We start from the raw sequence: 19,915 nt of genomic DNA, 5'->3' as shown, positions 1-19,915 counted from the left end.
ATTAATTGCAGGTAAAAAATACGCATCTCGCGTATTTTTCACGCACGCACACACGCATCGCGGTGGGAGGATAAGAAATTTGATTTAATTAAAAAAAACTATAAGTACACAACGGGTTAGCATTAATTGTCGCTAGCAGGTTATTATTTCGCGTCATTACAAAGCAATATTGTTCTGGGGTGTGCTAAAGAGTAACAGTTTTTATTATATACCTACTCGCTTACAGTTATGTGCGTGGTTGGTGGCGTGATTACTTTCAATACGAGATTTTTTTTATTAAAAAGTAAGTAGGTAAGTACCTAATCGTCGAAAATAAAGTAATACATATGTATAAAAAAACTGAATAGTTTACGTGTACATTGATAATTAATAAGCGTTTATCGATATCACACCGAATCATGCACATCCCTATCGCATGTGTCAACCTCATAGTCGAATATTTTATCCTATCGCATTCACTCTTGGAAAAACCATGCAAGTGTAAAAGGGATAGAGCATAAATGACAATTTGTCAATGATTTGTGTATTTTTCCAAAAAATAAAAATCGTAGTGCAATTTTGACATAATTTTCTTGACTGTAAAGTTCAAATTACTGTGATGGGCAAGGGCTCATAATTCCTTTCGAAATAAGAAAATATGGCCAATTTTTGTGACAGCGTTTTGGCGACATAGGTTCTCATACTAATCCAGGCACATGCCGTTTCCCGTCAGAGCGCGGCGCGCTCATTCTTTCTTCCGTGTATGCAACTAACTAGAGTAAAGCCCCCTCCAGACTATGCGCGTGAATCGCGGGCGAAGCCGCGAACGTGAGTGTGGAGTCGATTTCGCTGTCTGCGAAAATCGACGCCATACTCGCGTTCGCGGCTTCGCGCCGCGATTCGCGCACGAGTGTGGAGGAGGCTTGACACGGGTAACATCCAAATGAAAAGGGTAAGTAGGGGCAAGTACAGTCTGTCAAATCATTTCCTTCCGTAGAAAAAAGCGGAAAATTAAAAAAAATGTATGTGTGATATACAGGGCGTCCCACGGCGATGCCACATGGAGGAAAAGTACCTTAAATATTATAGATAGCATATTTTGCTGAAAGAAGACTTCATTTTATTTTTAAAACTTAGTAAAGTTGCATTCATACTTTTTTAATTTTTTTTGAAAAAAAATGTATGGAAAAAAATTATCGCGTCATTGGAGGAAAAGTACCTTAATTATTGTAAATGAACATCTTACTGAAAGAAGACATTATTTCGATTTAAAAAAACAAGTTAAATTGCATTTTAAATAATTTCATGGTTAAACCGGGAATCGAACCCGCTACACGAGAAAAAAAAATACCTTGTACCAAAAAAATAATTCTCACATTGAAGCCTTTCGATCGGTATGACAAAGCTACAAGGTATTTTTTTTTCTCGTGTAGCGGGTTCGATTCCCGGTTTAACCATGAAATTATTTAAAATGCAATTCAACTTGTTTTTTTAAATCGAAATAATGTCTTCTTTCAGTAAGATGTTCATTTACAATAATTAAGGTACTTTTCCTCCAATGACGCAATAATTTTTTTCCATACATTTTTTTTCAACAAAAAATTAAAAAAGTATGAATGCAATTTAACTAAGTTTTAAAAATAAAATGAAGTCTTCTTTCAGCAAAATATGCTATCTATGATATTTAAGGTACTTTCCCTCCATGTGGCATCGCCGTGGGACGCCCTGTATATAATTGCATGACACTGATTTAAACTTTCACGATTATTTAACATTATGAAACTACACAACGGGACTTAATCGCGTATTTAAGTTTTAGATTTACCTCCGACGTTTCGAGGACGGCGTTAAAACTTAAATACGCGATTAAGTCCCGTTGTGTAGTTTCATAATATATTGCATGGTTTAGTAATAAATAAAATTTTATAAAATCAAATCTAAATTTTAGCACTAAATGTAAATTCTTAACCCTTGCGTGTAAAGCCCCTACTTAAACACGCTGGCTGTATGAGATTATTCCAATGTCACCCACCGAAGAAAAAAAAAACATACTTTCATCTTTCATGACGCCATGACAGGTCACGTGATGTAAATTTTTGTCGGGCATGCGCGACATCACGAATTTTACAAGTGATTTTGAAACGATGGACCTTTTCGCGGAGAAAATTGTTATAAAATACTCTATTACGAACCAAAATTTCGATTACAGTGCATAAATTCTCGTGTGTCTCAAGTGTTTGTGTTTCAAATTGATTTGTGCAAGGAAGTGTTACTTCGCAAAGGTCAGTTTCTCTAAAAGGTAATGTCTCCCCCAAATGGTATTTTTGCGGTGGATAACTTGACAAATTCTTTGTTTTGCTCGTGACTCAGTTTCCCATTATATCGGTGTTAGGGATGGGGAGTTATTTACGTATTTACATAGGTTAAATCGCTTTATAACGGTCGCAGTTGCGGTTTGCGAATTACTGCCATTTGATTTGACATCTTTTGTCGAGACATCTCCACATATTTAGTTGATGAATTCAAGGTTTTTAAGTAACAGTGACCTTAAAAAATAACGCTCTACTCATTTAAAAAGCTAAACTACATGTTATTTTGATTTAGGTCATGGGAATAGTGCATAAATTTGCATTTAATTCGTATGGGTGTTGTAGTTTCGTGCAAGGCTGATTGTCGACGGTCGGCAGTATCAAACGAGTTAATATTTCTCCAACAAGCTTCAATTGGTCGTTGGTACGATGACATCACTACGGATATCGTGCCTACGTACATTCAGACGTATATGTAAACAATATGCAGTACTTATTGGTATGATATTGAAATGAAACAATCATTCTCATAGTTAATAAGGAAAACCGTACCTAGTGTTAGTAACGTATGGCTTCGGATAATCTCATTAAATAAGTTACTGATGTAGATATTCTGTGGTCTATGGTTAATCCAAGAATTCATAATCCAGCCAGTGAAACCTTAATGTTTCATAATATACATTAAGTAATAATTAATAAGTTAATAATAATAATGTCGCTTTTTGTGGGGGCCCATCTTGTGGGGAGAAATCATTGTCTGCCAGAAATAGAATCACATACTGTTTTACTACGCAGACATCCGGTTTTAAATCCCATAACCCAGAAATTGGGCCATCATATTCACCCAACAGCCTAGTTCATTTTAGATTCCATCAACAGTCCTTGCACCCTGGCGGGTGCTTCCTCTGCGTGCATTCACTTGGTGTACCCCTGGGGTACATTTCAAAGTGTCAAAAGGGCCTCTATTGTGTTGACTTAGGCTCCAATGTCCAGAACACCGTTGTTCCGTGATGGGAAAGTCATACAAAAAAAAGTTGATAAGTATTCAAATAGGAAGAAGCGTGAAACACAGTAGGAAATAGTTTCAGTGAAATCAGAAAAATACATAGCAAGCCATCAATATCGATTTGATCCCTCTGGATCAGGGGTTTCCAAACTAATACCCAACTATTGTACAAACCGACCTGCAAAGAGGCAGCTAAAACACACTAAGACACATGACCGTAGTCTAGAATAGAAGAGTAAGTATAGAAGCAGTTCCTGCCCTAAATGCTCTAATCTTTGACATAGTAAGCGCTGGTGGCGTAGCGGTGAGAGCGTGCGACTTGCAATCTGGAGGTCGCGGGTTCGAACCCCGGCTCGTACCAATGAGTTTTTCGGAACTTATGTACGAAATATCATTTGATATTTACCAGTCGCTTTTCGGTGATGGAAAACATCGTGAGGAAACCGGACTAATTCCAATAAGGCCTAGTTTACCCTCTGGGTTGGAAGGTCGGATGGCAGTCGCTTTCGTAAAAACTAGTGCCTACGTCAAATCATGGGTTTAGTTGTCAAGCGGACCCCGGGCTCCCATGAGTCGTGGCAAAAATGCCGGGATAACGCCAGGAAGAAGAAGACTTTGACATATTGGCAGACTGACACAGCCACAACTGTGCGCAGTGGTTTAATGGGCAGGTGTAAGTGACCCTAAAGATAAATATATTAAATTGTCGGGTGACAAGTAAAACTCACTAAGTACTATCAAAAAAACTGGTCAAGTGCGAGTCGGACTCGCGTTGCAAGGGTTCCGTACATCACACAATTTTCAATATTTTTTTTGTACGTGGAACGTGACGTGAGTAAAACGTCTTGAAAAACCCGAATGGGTCAATCAAAAACCAAATGTAACATAAAGTTTTCTGGCGTGGTGGCTTATATCTCTGCAACTATGCAAAGTAGCGTAGATAGGAAGATTAAATGCCGAACAATAGTACAAGTGTCCAAATGCGAAGACTGAAGACCGAGCTCCGCGTAGGGCTGATAGCTCGCGTCCGACGGGTGGCGCTTCCTACAACTTTCGCAAGTGTTTTAAGCCTTTATACGTTAGAGGGAATATATTTCCCACCTAATTTTGAACTTTATTTCAAAGGGATAGGGTTCAATTTTGCATAATTCCTGACTCCCTTGTGCCTTATAAAGGGCCGAAAGCCGAAGAGAGATAATACCTACAGGGTGGCCAAAACATAAGTGCATTCCCTCAGCCAGGGAGGTTTTGGGATTATACTGAGCTTTACAACTTTTACTATGGGACCAATGCCGAAATCGCAAAAAAAAATGTATCCATCCATAGAAAACGGACCAGCCAAAATTTATGAAACTGCCAAATTTTTCTTCGCGTTTTCGGGGTTGCACGTTGGCAACAACTGGAATACACTTATTTTTTGGCCACCCTGTATAGTGCTTTTTAAAACACGTAACAATAGTAACCTAATCAATCAGTACTACAAGTACTATTGCGGCTGTGTGCCAGATACAGCCTGGTCGCATTTTTTGCCTTCAGACCGACTCACGCTTGAAGCTAAAGTCACGCCTCCTCGGGACGCTTCGGGCCTTCGGCCCTATGCGGATATCGGCCTAGGGCCTTCGCAATAGCTGTCTACATCACGTTTCACTTAAACCATTGCGGCTGTGTCCCTAAAATAACCTAAACCGCATTTTTGTTCTTAAATCCGACTCACGCTTGACTCTAGATTTCTAATAGGTTTTCCTGTCATCTTTAGGTAAAGGACTATTCAGTGTATTTTTTTCAGAATTTTAGACCCTGTAGTTTCGGAGATAGAGGGGGGAATGGTCATTTTTTGTCTATTTTCTTGAATAACTTCTAAACTTTTTATCGTAAATTTATAAAAAAAATATATTTGAGATTCTCACAATGAGCTCTTTCGTTTGACATGTAACACGATATAGTTTGCAAAACTTTATTCTTTAATTTTATCGTTTACCCCCCAAAAGTAGCCCTTATGTTTAAAATTCATTTGTTGACGTTACATATCCGTCTTTGGGTTCCAAACTTACATATGTGTACCAAATTTCAACTTAATTGGTCCAGTAGTTTCCGAGCAAATTGGCTGTGACAGACGGACGGACAGAGACGCACGAGTGATCCTATAAGGGTTCCGTTTTTTCCTTTTGAGGTACGGAACCCTAAAAATAAAGTAACAGTGCACTTTATTACACTGGTAACACGGTTTATTGTCCAATAATTTCAATGGTGTTAGTTAGTGACTTTTGATTGTCACCCGATGAAATATTTCATCAATGCCAGCTTCTGGTGGAATGTGTGTGACTACGATATATTTTTATAACATCTTATTGTACCACATTTAAAGCGAAATAAAGATATTTGTAGGTATTTGTTTATTGTATTTGTAATGGTATTCAATTTAAATAATATCACATGTATTTTCTCACGGAAGATTCATTGTTTATATGAAAGCTATGGGAAATAAACTAATTAACTCATACACATTCAAATGTTGACAGATTTCTTTATTTGACCATTCATTCTATAGGTTACAACTGAAAAAGGCTGTTTTTAGGGTTCCGTAACCAAAGGGTAAAACGGGACCCTATTACTAAGACTTCGCTGTCCGTTCGTCCGTCCGTCCGTCTGTCACCAGGCTGTATCTCACGAACCGTGATAGCTAGACAGTTGAAATTTTCACAGATGATGTATTTCTGTTGCCGCTATAACAACAAATACTAAAAACAGAATAAAATAAAGATTCAAATGGGGCTCCCATACAACAAACGTGATTTTTGATCAAAGTTAAGCAACGTCGGGAGTGGTCAGTACTTGGATGGGTGACCGTTTTTTTTTTTTGCTTTTTATTTGTTTTCTTTTTTGCATTATGGTACGGAACCCTTCGTGCGCGAGTCAGACTCGCACTTGCCCGGTTTTTCCACTAGATATGATTGAATGAATACTCATTTTTTGCTTATTTTCTTGAATAACTTCTAAACTGTTTATCCTAAATTTACTTTAAATATTTTATTTTCACTACAAAACATCAATTAACATTACTGGTACACAAGTCAATCTTAAAATCTACTTAATAATCTACAAAATAAATGACCTAACTTAAAATCTAAACACATTACTAAAGTCTATCAGCCCCATCCCGACCCCCACCCAGCCCAAATCTGCCAAAGATACTAGCGGCATTACCGCGCTGGATGGCAAGCGATATATCGGTTGGACTAGGTAGGAGCCTGGCCGGGAATCGCATCCCCTCCTCCTAAATTCCTAAATTCATAAATAAAACATACTTAAGATTTTAACATAAATGAGCTAGCTTTCATTTGATATGTAGGTCTTTGGGTCACAAATTTTCATATGTGTACCAAATTTCAACTTAATTGGTCCAGTAGTTTCTGAGAAAATAAGCTGTGAGAGACAGACACGCATGAGTGATCCTATAAGGGCACAGAATAAATAAAAGTACTACCGTACAGAAAGGAAACTTCCTACAAAACCGAAGTTTGACAGCGGTTCAGGGTCGAATCATGCTATCCCTTTCTAATATATGACACTATCCCTTTCGGCTATTTAGGGTTGTCAAAATTCAAGTGATTATCTTATCTGTGGTCGTGCACGCAGAAGGTAGTCAAGTGGTGCCAACCCTAATAATTGCTCGGAGCAATGCTGAGCCGAGCGGAGCCGAGTTTGACCGATCTCAGGAGTTTCGCACCCCTGATAAGGGTTTCGTTTCTTTTCCTTTTGAGGTACGGAACCCTGAAAAACAGACAGCAGCTAATGTGACATCATTCAAGACCAAATCACACATCAAGAGATGATGACATTCTATTGAATTTAATATTTTAGATTTTTATCAATCTCTAATCTTATAGCAATAAAATGAGTAATTAAATTTCAAAATGTATCCGAGTCGGTCTTACTTCATGTTTATGTTATTTATAGTTTGTATCAGGAAGGTATTAATCTTATCTGATAAGTATGTCATAATTCGGAGGGGCAATAACTTGAGGCTATTTATACATTCCTTTGATGTTTTAAGAATGGTTTCTTAAAAGTGGTTCAGCCAGGGTTAATTAAGTTGTCAACGACTTAAATAGATTACTTAAGGCGCCGTGAGTTCAGATTTCTCTCTCACTCTCGCTGAGCGTGAGAGAGACAGCTGTGCGTGCCGGGGATCATGGATATCATTGTTTTTGTATTGATATTAGTTAGTTTTCTCACAAATTAAATAGATTACTTAAGGCGCCGTGAGTTCAAATTCCTCTCTCACTCTCACTGAGCGTGAGAGAGACAGCTGTGCGAGCCCAGGATCACGGATATCATTGTTTTCGAATTGATATTATAGTTCGTTTTTTTTATTTAGCATTAGAAAGAACTTGCAAGAAGGTAAGCGATCTTGGCATCTTTTAATTGAAAAACCCTTTTTAAAAATCAAAAACTATTACTTATGAAAGCAGAAGAATATAAATGATCGTATTAGATTCATTAATTGTTACATATTTGCCGTCACTTATTTTTAAAATGCGTTTTTCAATTAAAAGACACATCAAGATTGTTTACCTAATTTCTAATGCTAAAAAAAACGAAGTATAGTTAGTTTTCTCACAAAAAAGTAATTGATGAGTCCAATCATATTTAGAAGCAATTTACACATTAAATCTGTTATTGATTTTTTCTTTTGTGGTGCAATAATAGTCATTTACGATATAAGTGCAGAAAAGAGGACATTCTAAACGAGTGGCGATAAATTAAAACACGTCCGAAGGGAGTGTTTTATTTAAATCGACATGAGTTGCGAATTACCATTTCACAGGTGTATCAACGTTTTGCAATATGTACTTAATATGGCCCTTAAAATTTTTGATATATGCACGGAAAGTGCTGTTTCCCGCACTAGTGCGGGAAAGTAGGACCATAAGTTATGTACTGTAGGTGTAAGTGTATTTACTTGCTTAGTTACATAGCTAAGCCTAGCAGTTTTTATCACCAACTGTTTTAAAAGTACAGTTGGTGATAAAAACTTAATCATAATTATTAAAGATGCACCGGATACCGGATAGTAACATTGCTTGATTTCGGAGTAAACAAATTGGATTTAAGAAACAGACACGGTCATAGTCACACTTGTTTATTATTTTAAAACAATTTAATCATTCCACTGACTAGAAAACAGGTTAAACCTGCAGAATGCGCACCTGAAAAACCGAAATGTAGGTTAGTTCCACTGAGCGAATATTCGGCGGCCGGATACCGGATATTCGGCCGATGGTCAGGCCGAATATCCGGTATCCGGCCAAACAACTATCCGTTACATCTCTAATAATTATTTCCAAACTTATTTCTAACACTATATCTCTTTGTTCACAGGTAACAAAACCATGTGAGAAGTGCCTTAGCACTACCCGTGTGAAGTGCTCAGTTAGTGTTAAACTATTAGTGCTAGCGAAGTGCAGTGCGAGCAGCAAAGTGTAGTGCGAGTGAGATGAGAGCTGAAGAGGCTTGGACAGTTTGTGTTACGAGAGAGGTCGCCGAGGATTGATTAGGAATACAAGGTATTTATATTATGTTAAATACAATAAAAATTAAATACACTTAACACTTATAAAAAAACACAAGCAGAGGTAAACAACAGGCGGCCTTATCGCTAAAAACCTATCTCTTCCAGACAGACAAAGTAGTGGAAATTAGTAAATTTTATATATGTCAGTAGGTGTTGTAAATAATCATAAGCAGAGCTCGGCAGGGGTGAACCATTTTGACGTCACTTATGTCAAGTGTAGATATTATTATAGATACACCTTATACCTTGTTTTTTTTAGCATTAGAAATTAGGTAAACAATCTTGATGTGTCTTTTAATTGAAAAACTAATTTTAAAAATAAGTTACGGCAAATATGTAACAATTATGAATCTAATACAATCATTTATATTCTTCTGCTTTCATAAATGATAGTTACTGATTTTTAATAAGCGTTTTTCAATTAAAAGACATGCCAAAATCGCTTACCTTCTTCCAAGTTCTTTCTAATGCTAAAAAAAACGAACTATAGAAAGAAATATTAAAATAAAAGATTTATTGCCTATATAAAGAGGTTTGATATCATTTCATATCACTTGATAAACTTTAATAGTAGCATATGGATAGATATACATATAGGGATTGCAATCCGGTCTGGTTTTGAATCCGGCCGGATCCGACCGGATTTTGGCCTCAATCCGGCGGATCCGGCCGGATTGGTATTGCGGATAAAAAATTCATGAAATCACGTATTTTATCCCGTTTTTAGCGTTATATGCGAAGTTAAGGATATTTTTTAATGGATTAATAAAACGGGTGTTTTAACAGGAGACCTAGGCTCTCCGAAACATGTCGCGCGAGTGACTAAAAACAAGTGAGTCTAAACCGTAAATTATTCAATGTTAGTAAGTCTCACAACAGTTTAAATTCGATGACGGCTGTTTCAAGTTTCAAAAATCAACGTTTTTATTACTTAACCACAAATTAAATCTTCTTTTTCTCTTTTAAATATCTATAGCCCAACCCACAATTCCCACAAAAAGGTGCTCTCAATTCAATCATTTTAGTTTTAGCAAACAAAATCAATCAAAGTACTAAACTATGTAAAAACGATGTAAATAGTTGTAAATATGAAATACTGTAATTGACATGTAAAACTATGCTTTATAAAGGAATAAATGAATGAATGAATAAATGTGTATACCTATACAAGTATACATTAAAACATTTATTCACACAAAACATTTTCCCGCTTTATTTAGTAGCATAATAATAACAAAATATTATAGGACATTTTTTACACAAATTGACTAAGCCCCACGGTAAACTCAAGAAAGCTGGTGTTGTTGGTACTCAGACTACTCAGACAACGATATATAATATACAAATACTTAAATAGGACGTAGTTTAGGGTAAAAGATCCATCCTCTAAAATTTGTCATTTAAATGAATGAGTTTTCCGTTTGACATAAAGTTCAAATTTTACTAACAGATTTTTGTGGATTGGATCTTTTACCCTAAACTACATAGAAAGCAACCATGACTCAGGAACAAATATATCGGTGCTCATCACACAAATAATTGTCCTTACCGGGATTCGAACCCAGGATTGCGGCTTCACAGGCAGGGTCACTGCCCACTAGGTCAGACCGGTCGTCAAAAGTCAACATATATTCATCTAGAGAATGAAGTTTTATAAATATTTATTCATTATATTTTAAATGCAGGTAACACTTATTATAACTGGGCTATAATGGTTTGTACAAAATAAAACGAAAGAACGTGTACATTAAATTACAATGAAACAACATAATAAATTGAATATAAACCAATTCAGTACTTACGGTGCACTGAAATCTCAACGCTACGACGACACATAAGTATTTCGTCGGCTAGAAGACTGGCGTCAACTAACAAACAAGTTGTTGTGTTGCTGTTTGCGAGCGAGAAAATTCGAATATTGGCGAGAACTTTTAAATTTTAGCAGTGTTTTAAGCTGTTATTTTATTTTTTAGCGCTTTAATTCACTTTACCGGATCCGAGACCGGATCCGGTGAATTTTGCCGGATCCGGTATCTTGAAAAATGTGCCGGATCCGGCCGGATTACCGGATCCGCCGGACCGGATTGCAATCCCTATATACATACTTATTATTTGAAGATGTTTGCTAAAGAACTTGCTATAAAATTAATTTGTTTTAATGGCGACGGACGTAAAGATCGTAGCGGAAAGGCAGCCTAAATGAAATATTTATTGTTAGTTATTAAATTACACCACATATACCATCGAATGACAAGGCATGTCCATGTTATGCAAACTCTGAAAACAGCTCGCCCCCGCCGAGCTATGATCATAAGATCAGGCGTTGTCAGCCATGTCAGGGGTGCGAAACTCCTCGCTTCAAGCAAATTCGGCTCTGTTCGGCTCAGCATTGCTCCAAGCAATCATTACGGTTGGCACAAGTTAACGTCCCTTTGCGTGGCCAACCGCGTGCGTTGCGTGCGTAACAACCCTAAATAGCCGAAAGGGATGGTGCCATATATTAGAAAGGAACAGCATGATTCGACTCTGAACCGTTGTCAAACTTCGGCTTTGTAGGGTGTTTCCTTTTTGTACGGTAGTACTATTATTTATTCTGTGTCCATGTTAATGAAAACAAAAATACCTTGTTAATCCGCTAAAGTGCTAGTCAATCAGTGCCAACTCGTTATACTATTAGTACTGTGTTAGGGTTACCTAAAGATAGAGCCATAGAGTTAACTAGACGCCGACGACGCTCGGGAGATCCTAGGGGGTCTCTCTGAGCAGAGGCTGTTTACTCTATGCCTAAACCTAATTACTTGTCCACAGATGGCCCACTTCCCTCAACCAACATCGCTAGAGGCGGCACTGCCCCTCATGGTGAAGCCTGACCTCCGTCTGCGTCAGCAGCTGGGCGAACAACTGCCGGCGCTGGTTCGAAGGGAACCAGAGATTGAACACGACATCGCTGCTCAACTACTGGACGCGCTCGTGCATTGGCTAAATGGGGGCAACTTTAAGGTACTGTCAGCGTTACACAGCTGTTCAACTACTAGACATAACTGTTCAACTACTGGGAAGTGTGTTAAAATACTTGACACAACCGTCAAGCTTCTGGAGCCGTCCGGACTGTATTCTATCTAACAACTACCGGCCCTGATTCGACGGGAACCAGAGATTGAACACGATATCGCTGCTCAACTACTGGACGCGCTGGTGTATTGGCTCAATGGAGGCAACTTTAAGGTACTGTCAGAGTTACACAGCTGTTCAATTACAGGGCTGCTCAACTACTGGACATTGCTGTTTAACTACTAGGCATTGCTGTAACTACTAGATACTGTTCAACTACCGGGCAATGTGTTCACTGGACACAACTCTCAGGCTACTAGAGTCGTTCTGGCTCTATGGGGGAAACTTTAAGATATATTGTTTACTAGCAATCAACTAGGGTTCTGGTCTGGTGGGAACTGGAGATTGAACAGGATTGTTATAGCTGCCCAACTAGACGCTCTTATTCATGGATAAGGGCAATTGCTGTGTTCAGTAACTGAAGTTATAGTTGCTGCTTAGTTACTGAACATTGCTGTTCAACAACTGGACTCGTGGTTTGGCTCATTGCGGAAACTTTAAGGTCTGTCAAGTAGTATGCCGGAGATTGAACAAAACAGCTGTTCAACTACTGGTCTCGTGCACTGGTTCAAAGGGGGCAACTTTAAGATACACTAGTTTAATACAGTCAAGTATTAGCTAGGGGTAAAAGAGTGGGGGAGCCAGAGAGTGAACATGAACAGGACATAGATGTCTAACTACTGGACTTGTGCAGTTATTTACTCAATATATTTTAACTACTGGATTTTGCAGCCGGGCTAGCACATGATTGGCCCGACAGTATCTCTACACCTACTACCCGGCCCTCTTTAATTAATACAGTTAGAAAAAGACGGGTAGACCAATCATGTGATTTTGCTACAGTTTACTCAATATATTTTTTCTTGAGTTATAGAGGTTTTCTATGTATTTAAGTATTTATATTTATTAAATCGTTGTTTAGTACTCACATCACAAAGAATTACTGTTCCTAATGTGGGACAAAGTCGGTTTGTGTTAGATTTTCTCATAACATTTTAATTATTAGCTTAACCTTGATGTCACGTAAATAAATACAAACGTCAATGATATCATTCTAATCTAACTAATATCATATCCGCTGGAATCTACTGAGAAAATGATCTCTTCGCTGTAAACGTCATATGCATCATACACACTCTGATTGCTTGTCATGGACCATTGCGCGCGCCTATTCTGATGCAGTCGACGAATTATTGTAGCGATGTAATCGCTATAAGTCCGCGATACAGTTGCCATGTTGTAGCTGGTCCCTCGCACACGCGATACAGCATCGATATAGCGGCGATACATCATCGATACAGCATCGATGCAGCCGCGATACAGCATCGATACAGCCGTGATACAGCATCAATACAGCCGAGATACAGCATTGATGCAGCCGCGATGCTAAGACACCTTGACATGCCTGAGAACACCTGAGGGATGCCTCGGCCTTCCCAAGGACACCTCAGCATGCTTGTGGACGCCTCGGCATGCTTGGGGACGCCTCGGCATGCTTGGGGACGCCTCGGCATGCCTGAGGACGTCTCGGTAATACGCTGAAGTATCCCTTGCCGACAGTGGGCGCCGGGCGTAAGCTGCCGGTCAATATAATCAGTCATAATAAACGGATTCCACCATATTTATAGTTTTCCAATTAGGCGTCACGCTTTACGGCTCGGCCGATACTTTGCGCGACAGGCGACGGCGGTGGCGGCAAGCATAGGTTGGAGGGAGACACAGCGATCGGACCTTTCCTTCCCGCCTAATGCTTGCCGCCGCCGCCGCCGTCGCGCAATACGCATTCTTAACGCACCATTAAACAAAGCCATGAGTTAACAAAATCGATTATATGTATTATTATTGTAATTATCAGTATCAGAATAGTGGCATTGTGACTATAGTCTTATAGCAGATCAGTACACCTTGAGATGTCTTAACGGACCATTGTTAGTGAGTTACCTGTGACAATATGGATTTAAGGATTGGATATACTTCATAGGTATGATAATGGATACCCGAGTGACCTTGTAACTAAAAAAACATAACATTGATATTCGAAGACATTCATGCGTTAACAAATATAACACGGTGGCAAAAAGATAACTGCATTCCCGTTGCCAGGGAGGTTTTGGGATTATACTGAGCAATTTTTATTATGGGACTAACTCCGAAATCGCGAAAAAAAATTTACCATCCCATAGAAAATGGACCAGCCAAAATGTATGAAACAGGCAATTTTTTTTTGGCGATTTCGGGGTTGCTCCCATAGTAAAAGTTGCTCAGTATAATCAAACCTCCCTGGCAACGGGAATGTAGTTATTTTTTAACCAGCCTGTATATATAATAGCCGTAATAGGTATGATAATGGATAGCCGAGTGACCTTGTAAAAGACCATAACATTTAAATCCAAAGACAAGACCCAAGTGACAAGACGTATTGGATAACATGCACTAAATTTAAGGTGACACGAGCGATATCACTCAAATTACAACAATGTTCCGTGTTCGTGAATTTCATGAAGTCTGTCCCTAGACGTATTGGATAACATGCACTAAATTTAAAGTGACACGAGCGATATCCCTCAAATTACAACAATATTCCGTGGTCGTCAATTTCATGAAGTCTGTCCCTAGACGTATTGGATAAAATGCACTAAATTTAAGGTGACACGAGCGATATCACTCAAAGGGTCTAGCCGTGTTTGTATGGGGCATCGGCCCCAGAAGCCAAATTGATTGCCGTTTTGCCAATTTATTAGGCCAGATTTAAGATGCTATTTCACCAAAAAAATAACCCTAAAATGCTGCAGGTTTTTGAGAAAATTAAAAAAAAAGAAATTTGGTTTTCATTTTTTTTTATCTAAACTACCGAACCGATTTTTTTGTAACTTATACACATTATATAAGTAATCTTGATGAATTATTTAAAAAAAAATGGAGTTTCAAATATCCTTATAACTAGTAATATTTTCACTTTTAATTTTTCAAAAAAATTTTTTTATATTTCCGAAATAGGGACACCCACCAATTTTGGGTATTTTATGTATAAATTAATGTTCTATAACATATATTTTTTTCAAAAATATTCATTTGGCTCAACAGGGTAAAAATACCGTATGTATGTATGTGATGTATGAACAGACACAACCGGGAGAACTCCCCGTCCCATATCGACCGCCGCGCCTCTCTGTACGAATTTGAATTTCGAACGTAACAAATTGCTAAAATGGACTATAATGTAGTCTATAATAGCCGCATACAGCCAATAATAAATTATTATTATTGGCTGTATGCGGCTTGGTTGTCGTCGCGTCACGAAATTAAAAAACCGGCCAAGTGCGATTAGGACTCGCGTTTCTAGGGTTCCGTACATAAGTCCGACTCACGCTTGACTGCACATTTCTAATAGGTTTTCCTGTCATCTATAGGTAAAGAACTATTTCGAGTATTTTTTTCAAAATTTTAGACCCAGTAGTTTCGGAATTAAAGGGGGGGAATGGTCATTTTTTGGCTATTTTCTTAAATAACTTCGAACCTATGTATTTTAAAATTATATAAAAATATGTCCTCTTTGGGTCACGAATTTACATATGTGTACCAAATTTCGACTTAATTGGTCCAGTAGTTTCCGAGAAAATAGGCTGTGACAGACGGACAGACAGACAGACGCACGAGTGATCCTATAAGAGCTTACGTTTTCCTCTAAGGACAGCGGGCTTTTTTCTATATAATCAATCGCATATTCTCGAAGCCGTTTGCAGATATTGCTAAGAACGTATAGTTAGACCGTAAAAAGTCTGCAGCGATGTTGATAGCCCACGCAGTGCAAGTGTCATTTTAAACGTCAAACTTCTATGAAATTATGACGTATACTTAACACTTACACTGCGTGGGCTATGAAATCCGCTGCAGACTTTGTTTGGTGCGACTTTAGTAATGTAACGATCTTGGAGATTTTGAAAATATTTTGTGTATAATCTCCTTTTTTTCCATTGCAAGATCAATATCAACGCAGCTCATATTAAAACGGAACTTTTTAGTGAGCCGCGTTTCCCGCCTTTTTATTTTTTAATTTCGTGACGCGACGACAAGCAAGCCGCATACAGCCAATAATAATATAGTCCATTTTAGCAATTTGTTACGTTCGAAATTCAAATTCGTACAGAGCGGCGCGGTGGTCGATATGGGACCGGGAGTTCTCCCGGTTGTGTGAGTTGTGTCTGTTCATACATTACATACATACATACGGTATTTTTACCCTGTTGAGCCAAATGAATATTTTTGAAAAAAATATATGTTATAGAACATTAATTTATACATATAATACCCAAAATTGGTGGGTGTCCCTAATTCGGAAATATAAAAAAAAAATATTTGAAAAATTAAAAGTGAAAATATTACTAGTTATAAGGATATTTGAAACTCCATTTTTTTTTTAATAATTCATCTAGATTACTTACATAATGTGTATAAGTTACAAAAAAATCGGTTCGGTAGTTTAGATAAAAAATAATTTGGCCAAGTCCGAGATAGCTCGAGGCATTTAGTGTTCCGTACGGCTACCATCAGTTTGGCATTGACATAAAGGATATCGTGAACGTAATTTACTTCCTATAGGTCCTCTTTCGCACTAATATATCAGTACGAGCGAGATGCATAGATATAGCGGCGATACATCATCGATACAGCATCGATGCAGCCGCGATACAGCATCGATACAGCCGTGATACAGCATCAATACAGCCGAGATACAGCATTGATGCAGCCGCGATGCTAAGACACCTTGACATGCCTGAGAACACCTGAGGGATGCCTCGGCCTTCCCAAGGACACCTCAGCATGCTTGTGGACGCCTCGGCATGCTTGGGGACGCCTCGGCATGCTTGGGGACGCCTCGGCATGCCTGAGGACGTCTCGGTAATACGCTGAAGTATCCCTTGCCGACAGTGGGCGCCGGGCGTAAGCTGCCGGTCAATATAATCAGTCATAATAAACGGATTCCACCATATTTATAGTTTTCCAATTAGGCGTCACGCTTTACGGCTCGGCCGATACTTTGCGCGACAGGCGACGGCGGTGGCGGCAAGCATAGGTTGGAGGGAGACACAGCGATCGGACCTTTCCTTCCCGCCTAATGCTTGCCGCCGCCGCCGTCGCGCAATACGCATTCTTAACGCACCATTAAACAAAGCCATGAGTTAACAAAATCGATTATATGTATTATTATTGTAATTATCAGTATCAGAATAGTGGCATTGTGACTATAGTCTTATAGCAGATCAGTACACCTTGAGATGTCTTAACGGACCATTGTTAGTGAGTTACCTGTGACAATATGGATTTAAGGATTGGATATACTTCATAGGTATGATAATGGATACCCGAGTGACCTTGTAACTAAAAAAACATAACATTGATATTCGAAGACATTCATGCGTTAACAAATATAACACGGTGGCAAAAAGATAACTGCATTCCCGTTGCCAGGGAGGTTTTGGGATTATACTGAGCAATTTTTATTATGGGACTAACTCCGAAATCGCGAAAAAAAATTTACCATCCCATAGAAAATGGACCAGCCAAAATGTATGAAACAGGCAATTTTTTTTTGGCGATTTCGGGGTTGCTCCCATAGTAAAAGTTGCTCAGTATAATCAAACCTCCCTGGCAACGGGAATGTAGTTATTTTTTAACCAGCCTGTATATATAATAGCCGTAATAGGTATGATAATGGATAGCCGAGTGACCTTGTAAAAGACCATAACATTTAAATCCAAAGACAAGACCCAAGTGACAAGACGTATTGGATAACATGCACTAAATTTAAGGTGACACGAGCGATATCACTCAAATTACAACAATGTTCCGTGTTCGTGAATTTCATGAAGTCTGTCCCTAGACGTATTGGATAACATGCACTAAATTTAAAGTGACACGAGCGATATCCCTCAAATTACAACAATATTCCGTGGTCGTCAATTTCATGAAGTCTGTCCCTAGACGTATTGGATAAAATGCACTAAATTTAAGGTCACACGAGCGATATCACTCAAAGGGTCTAGCCGTGTTTGTATGGGGCATCGGCCCCAGAAGCCAAATTGATTGCCGTTTTGCCAATTTATTAGGCCAGATTTAAGATGCTATTTCACCAAAAAAATAACCCTAAAATGCTGCAGGTTTTTGAGAAAATTAAAAAAAAAGAAATTTGGTTTTCATTTTTTTTTATCTAAACTACCGAACCGATTTTTTTGTAACTTATACACATTATATAAGTAATCTAGATGAATTATTTAAAAAAAAAATGGAGTTTCAAATATCCTTATAACTAGTAATATTTTCACTTTTAATTTTTCAAAAAAATTTTTTTTATATTTCCGAAATAGGGACACCCACCAATTTTGGGTATTTTATGTATAAATTAATGTTCTATAACATATATTTTTTTCAAAAATATTCATTTGGCTCAACAGGGTAAAAATACCGTATGTATGTATGTGATGTATGAACAGACACAACCGGGAGAACTCCCCGTCCCATATCGACCGCCGCGCCTCTCTGTACGAATTTGAATTTCGAACGTAACAAATTGCTAAAATGGACTATAATGTAGTCTATAATAGCCGCATACAGCCAATAATAAATTATTATTATTGGCTGTATGCGGCTTGGTTGTCGTCGCGTCACGAAATTAAAAAACCGGCCAAGTGCGATTAGGACTCGCGTTTCTAGGGTTCCGTACATAAGTCCGACTCACGCTTGACTGCACATTTCTAATAGGTTTTCCTGTCATCTATAGGTAAAGAACTATTTCGAGTATTTTTTTCAAAATTTTAGACCCAGTAGTTTCGGAATTAAAGGGGGGGAATGGTCATTTTTTGGCTATTTTCTTAAATAACTTCGAACCTATGTATTTTAAAATTATATAAAAATATGTCCTCTTTGGGTCACGAATTTACATATGTGTACCAAATTTCGACTTAATTGGTCCAGTAGTTTCCGAGAAAATAGGCTGTGACAGACGGACAGACAGACAGACGCACGAGTGATCCTATAAGAGCTTACGTTTTCCTCTAAGGACAGCGGGCTTTTTTCTATATAATCAATCGCATATTCTCGAAGCCGTTTGCAGATATTGCTAAGAACGTATAGTTAGACCGTAAAAAGTCTGCAGCGATGTTGATAGCCCACGCAGTGCAAGTGTCATTTTAAACGTCAAACTTCTATGAAATTATGACGTATACTTAACACTTACACTGCGTGGGCTATGAAATCCGCTGCAGACTTTGTTTGGTGCGACTTTAGTAATGTAACGATCTTGGAGATTTTGAAAATATTTTGTGTATAATCTCCTTTTTTTCCATTGCAAGATCAATATCAACGCAGCTCATATTAAAACGGAACTTTTTAGTGAGCCGCGTTTCCCGCCTTTTTATTTTTTAATTTCGTGACGCGACGACAAGCAAGCCGCATACAGCCAATAATAATATAGTCCATTTTAGCAATTTGTTACGTTCGAAATTCAAATTCGTACAGAGCGGCGCGGTGGTCGATATGGGACCGGGAGTTCTCCCGGTTGTGTGAGTTGTGTCTGTTCATACATTACATACATACATACGGTATTTTTACCCTGTTGAGCCAAATGAATATTTTTGAAAAAAATATATGTTATAGAACATTAATTTATACATATAATACCCAAAATTGGTGGGTGTCCCTAATTCGGAAATATAAAAAAAAAATATTTGAAAAATTAAAAGTGAAAATATTACTAGTTATAAGGATATTTGAAACTCCATTTTTTTTTTAATAATTCATCTAGATTACTTACATAATGTGTATAAGTTACAAAAAAATCGGTTCGGTAGTTTAGATAAAAAAAAATGAAAACCAAATTTCTTTTTTTTTTAATTTTCTCAAAAACCTGCAGCATTTCAGGGTTATTTTTTTGGTGAA

The 19,915-nt window shown here is 38.1% G+C and overlaps 1 protein-coding gene across 1 annotated transcript in view; it reads left to right on the top strand.

Annotated features, from left to right (window-relative positions):
- Positions 1–2,043: 2,043 nt before the first annotated feature.
- Positions 2,044–19,915, top strand: part of LOC134676856 (uncharacterized) — an 81,374-nt gene continuing 63,502 nt past the window's right edge. The window contains 3 exon segments of the mRNA XM_063535237.1: positions 2,044–2,278; positions 8,677–8,861; positions 11,678–11,869. Of these exon segments, the coding sequence (XP_063391307.1) occupies positions 11,678–11,869 (192 nt within the window). The 5' untranslated portion in view covers positions 2,044–2,278; positions 8,677–8,861.

Source organism: Cydia fagiglandana, chromosome 25, assembly GCF_963556715.1.
Source record: "Cydia fagiglandana chromosome 25, ilCydFagi1.1, whole genome shotgun sequence".
Taxonomy (NCBI): Eukaryota; Metazoa; Arthropoda; class Insecta; order Lepidoptera; family Tortricidae; genus Cydia; species Cydia fagiglandana.
Note: the sequence above shows the minus strand (reverse complement) of the source record. Positions and strands in the feature narration are given on the sequence as shown.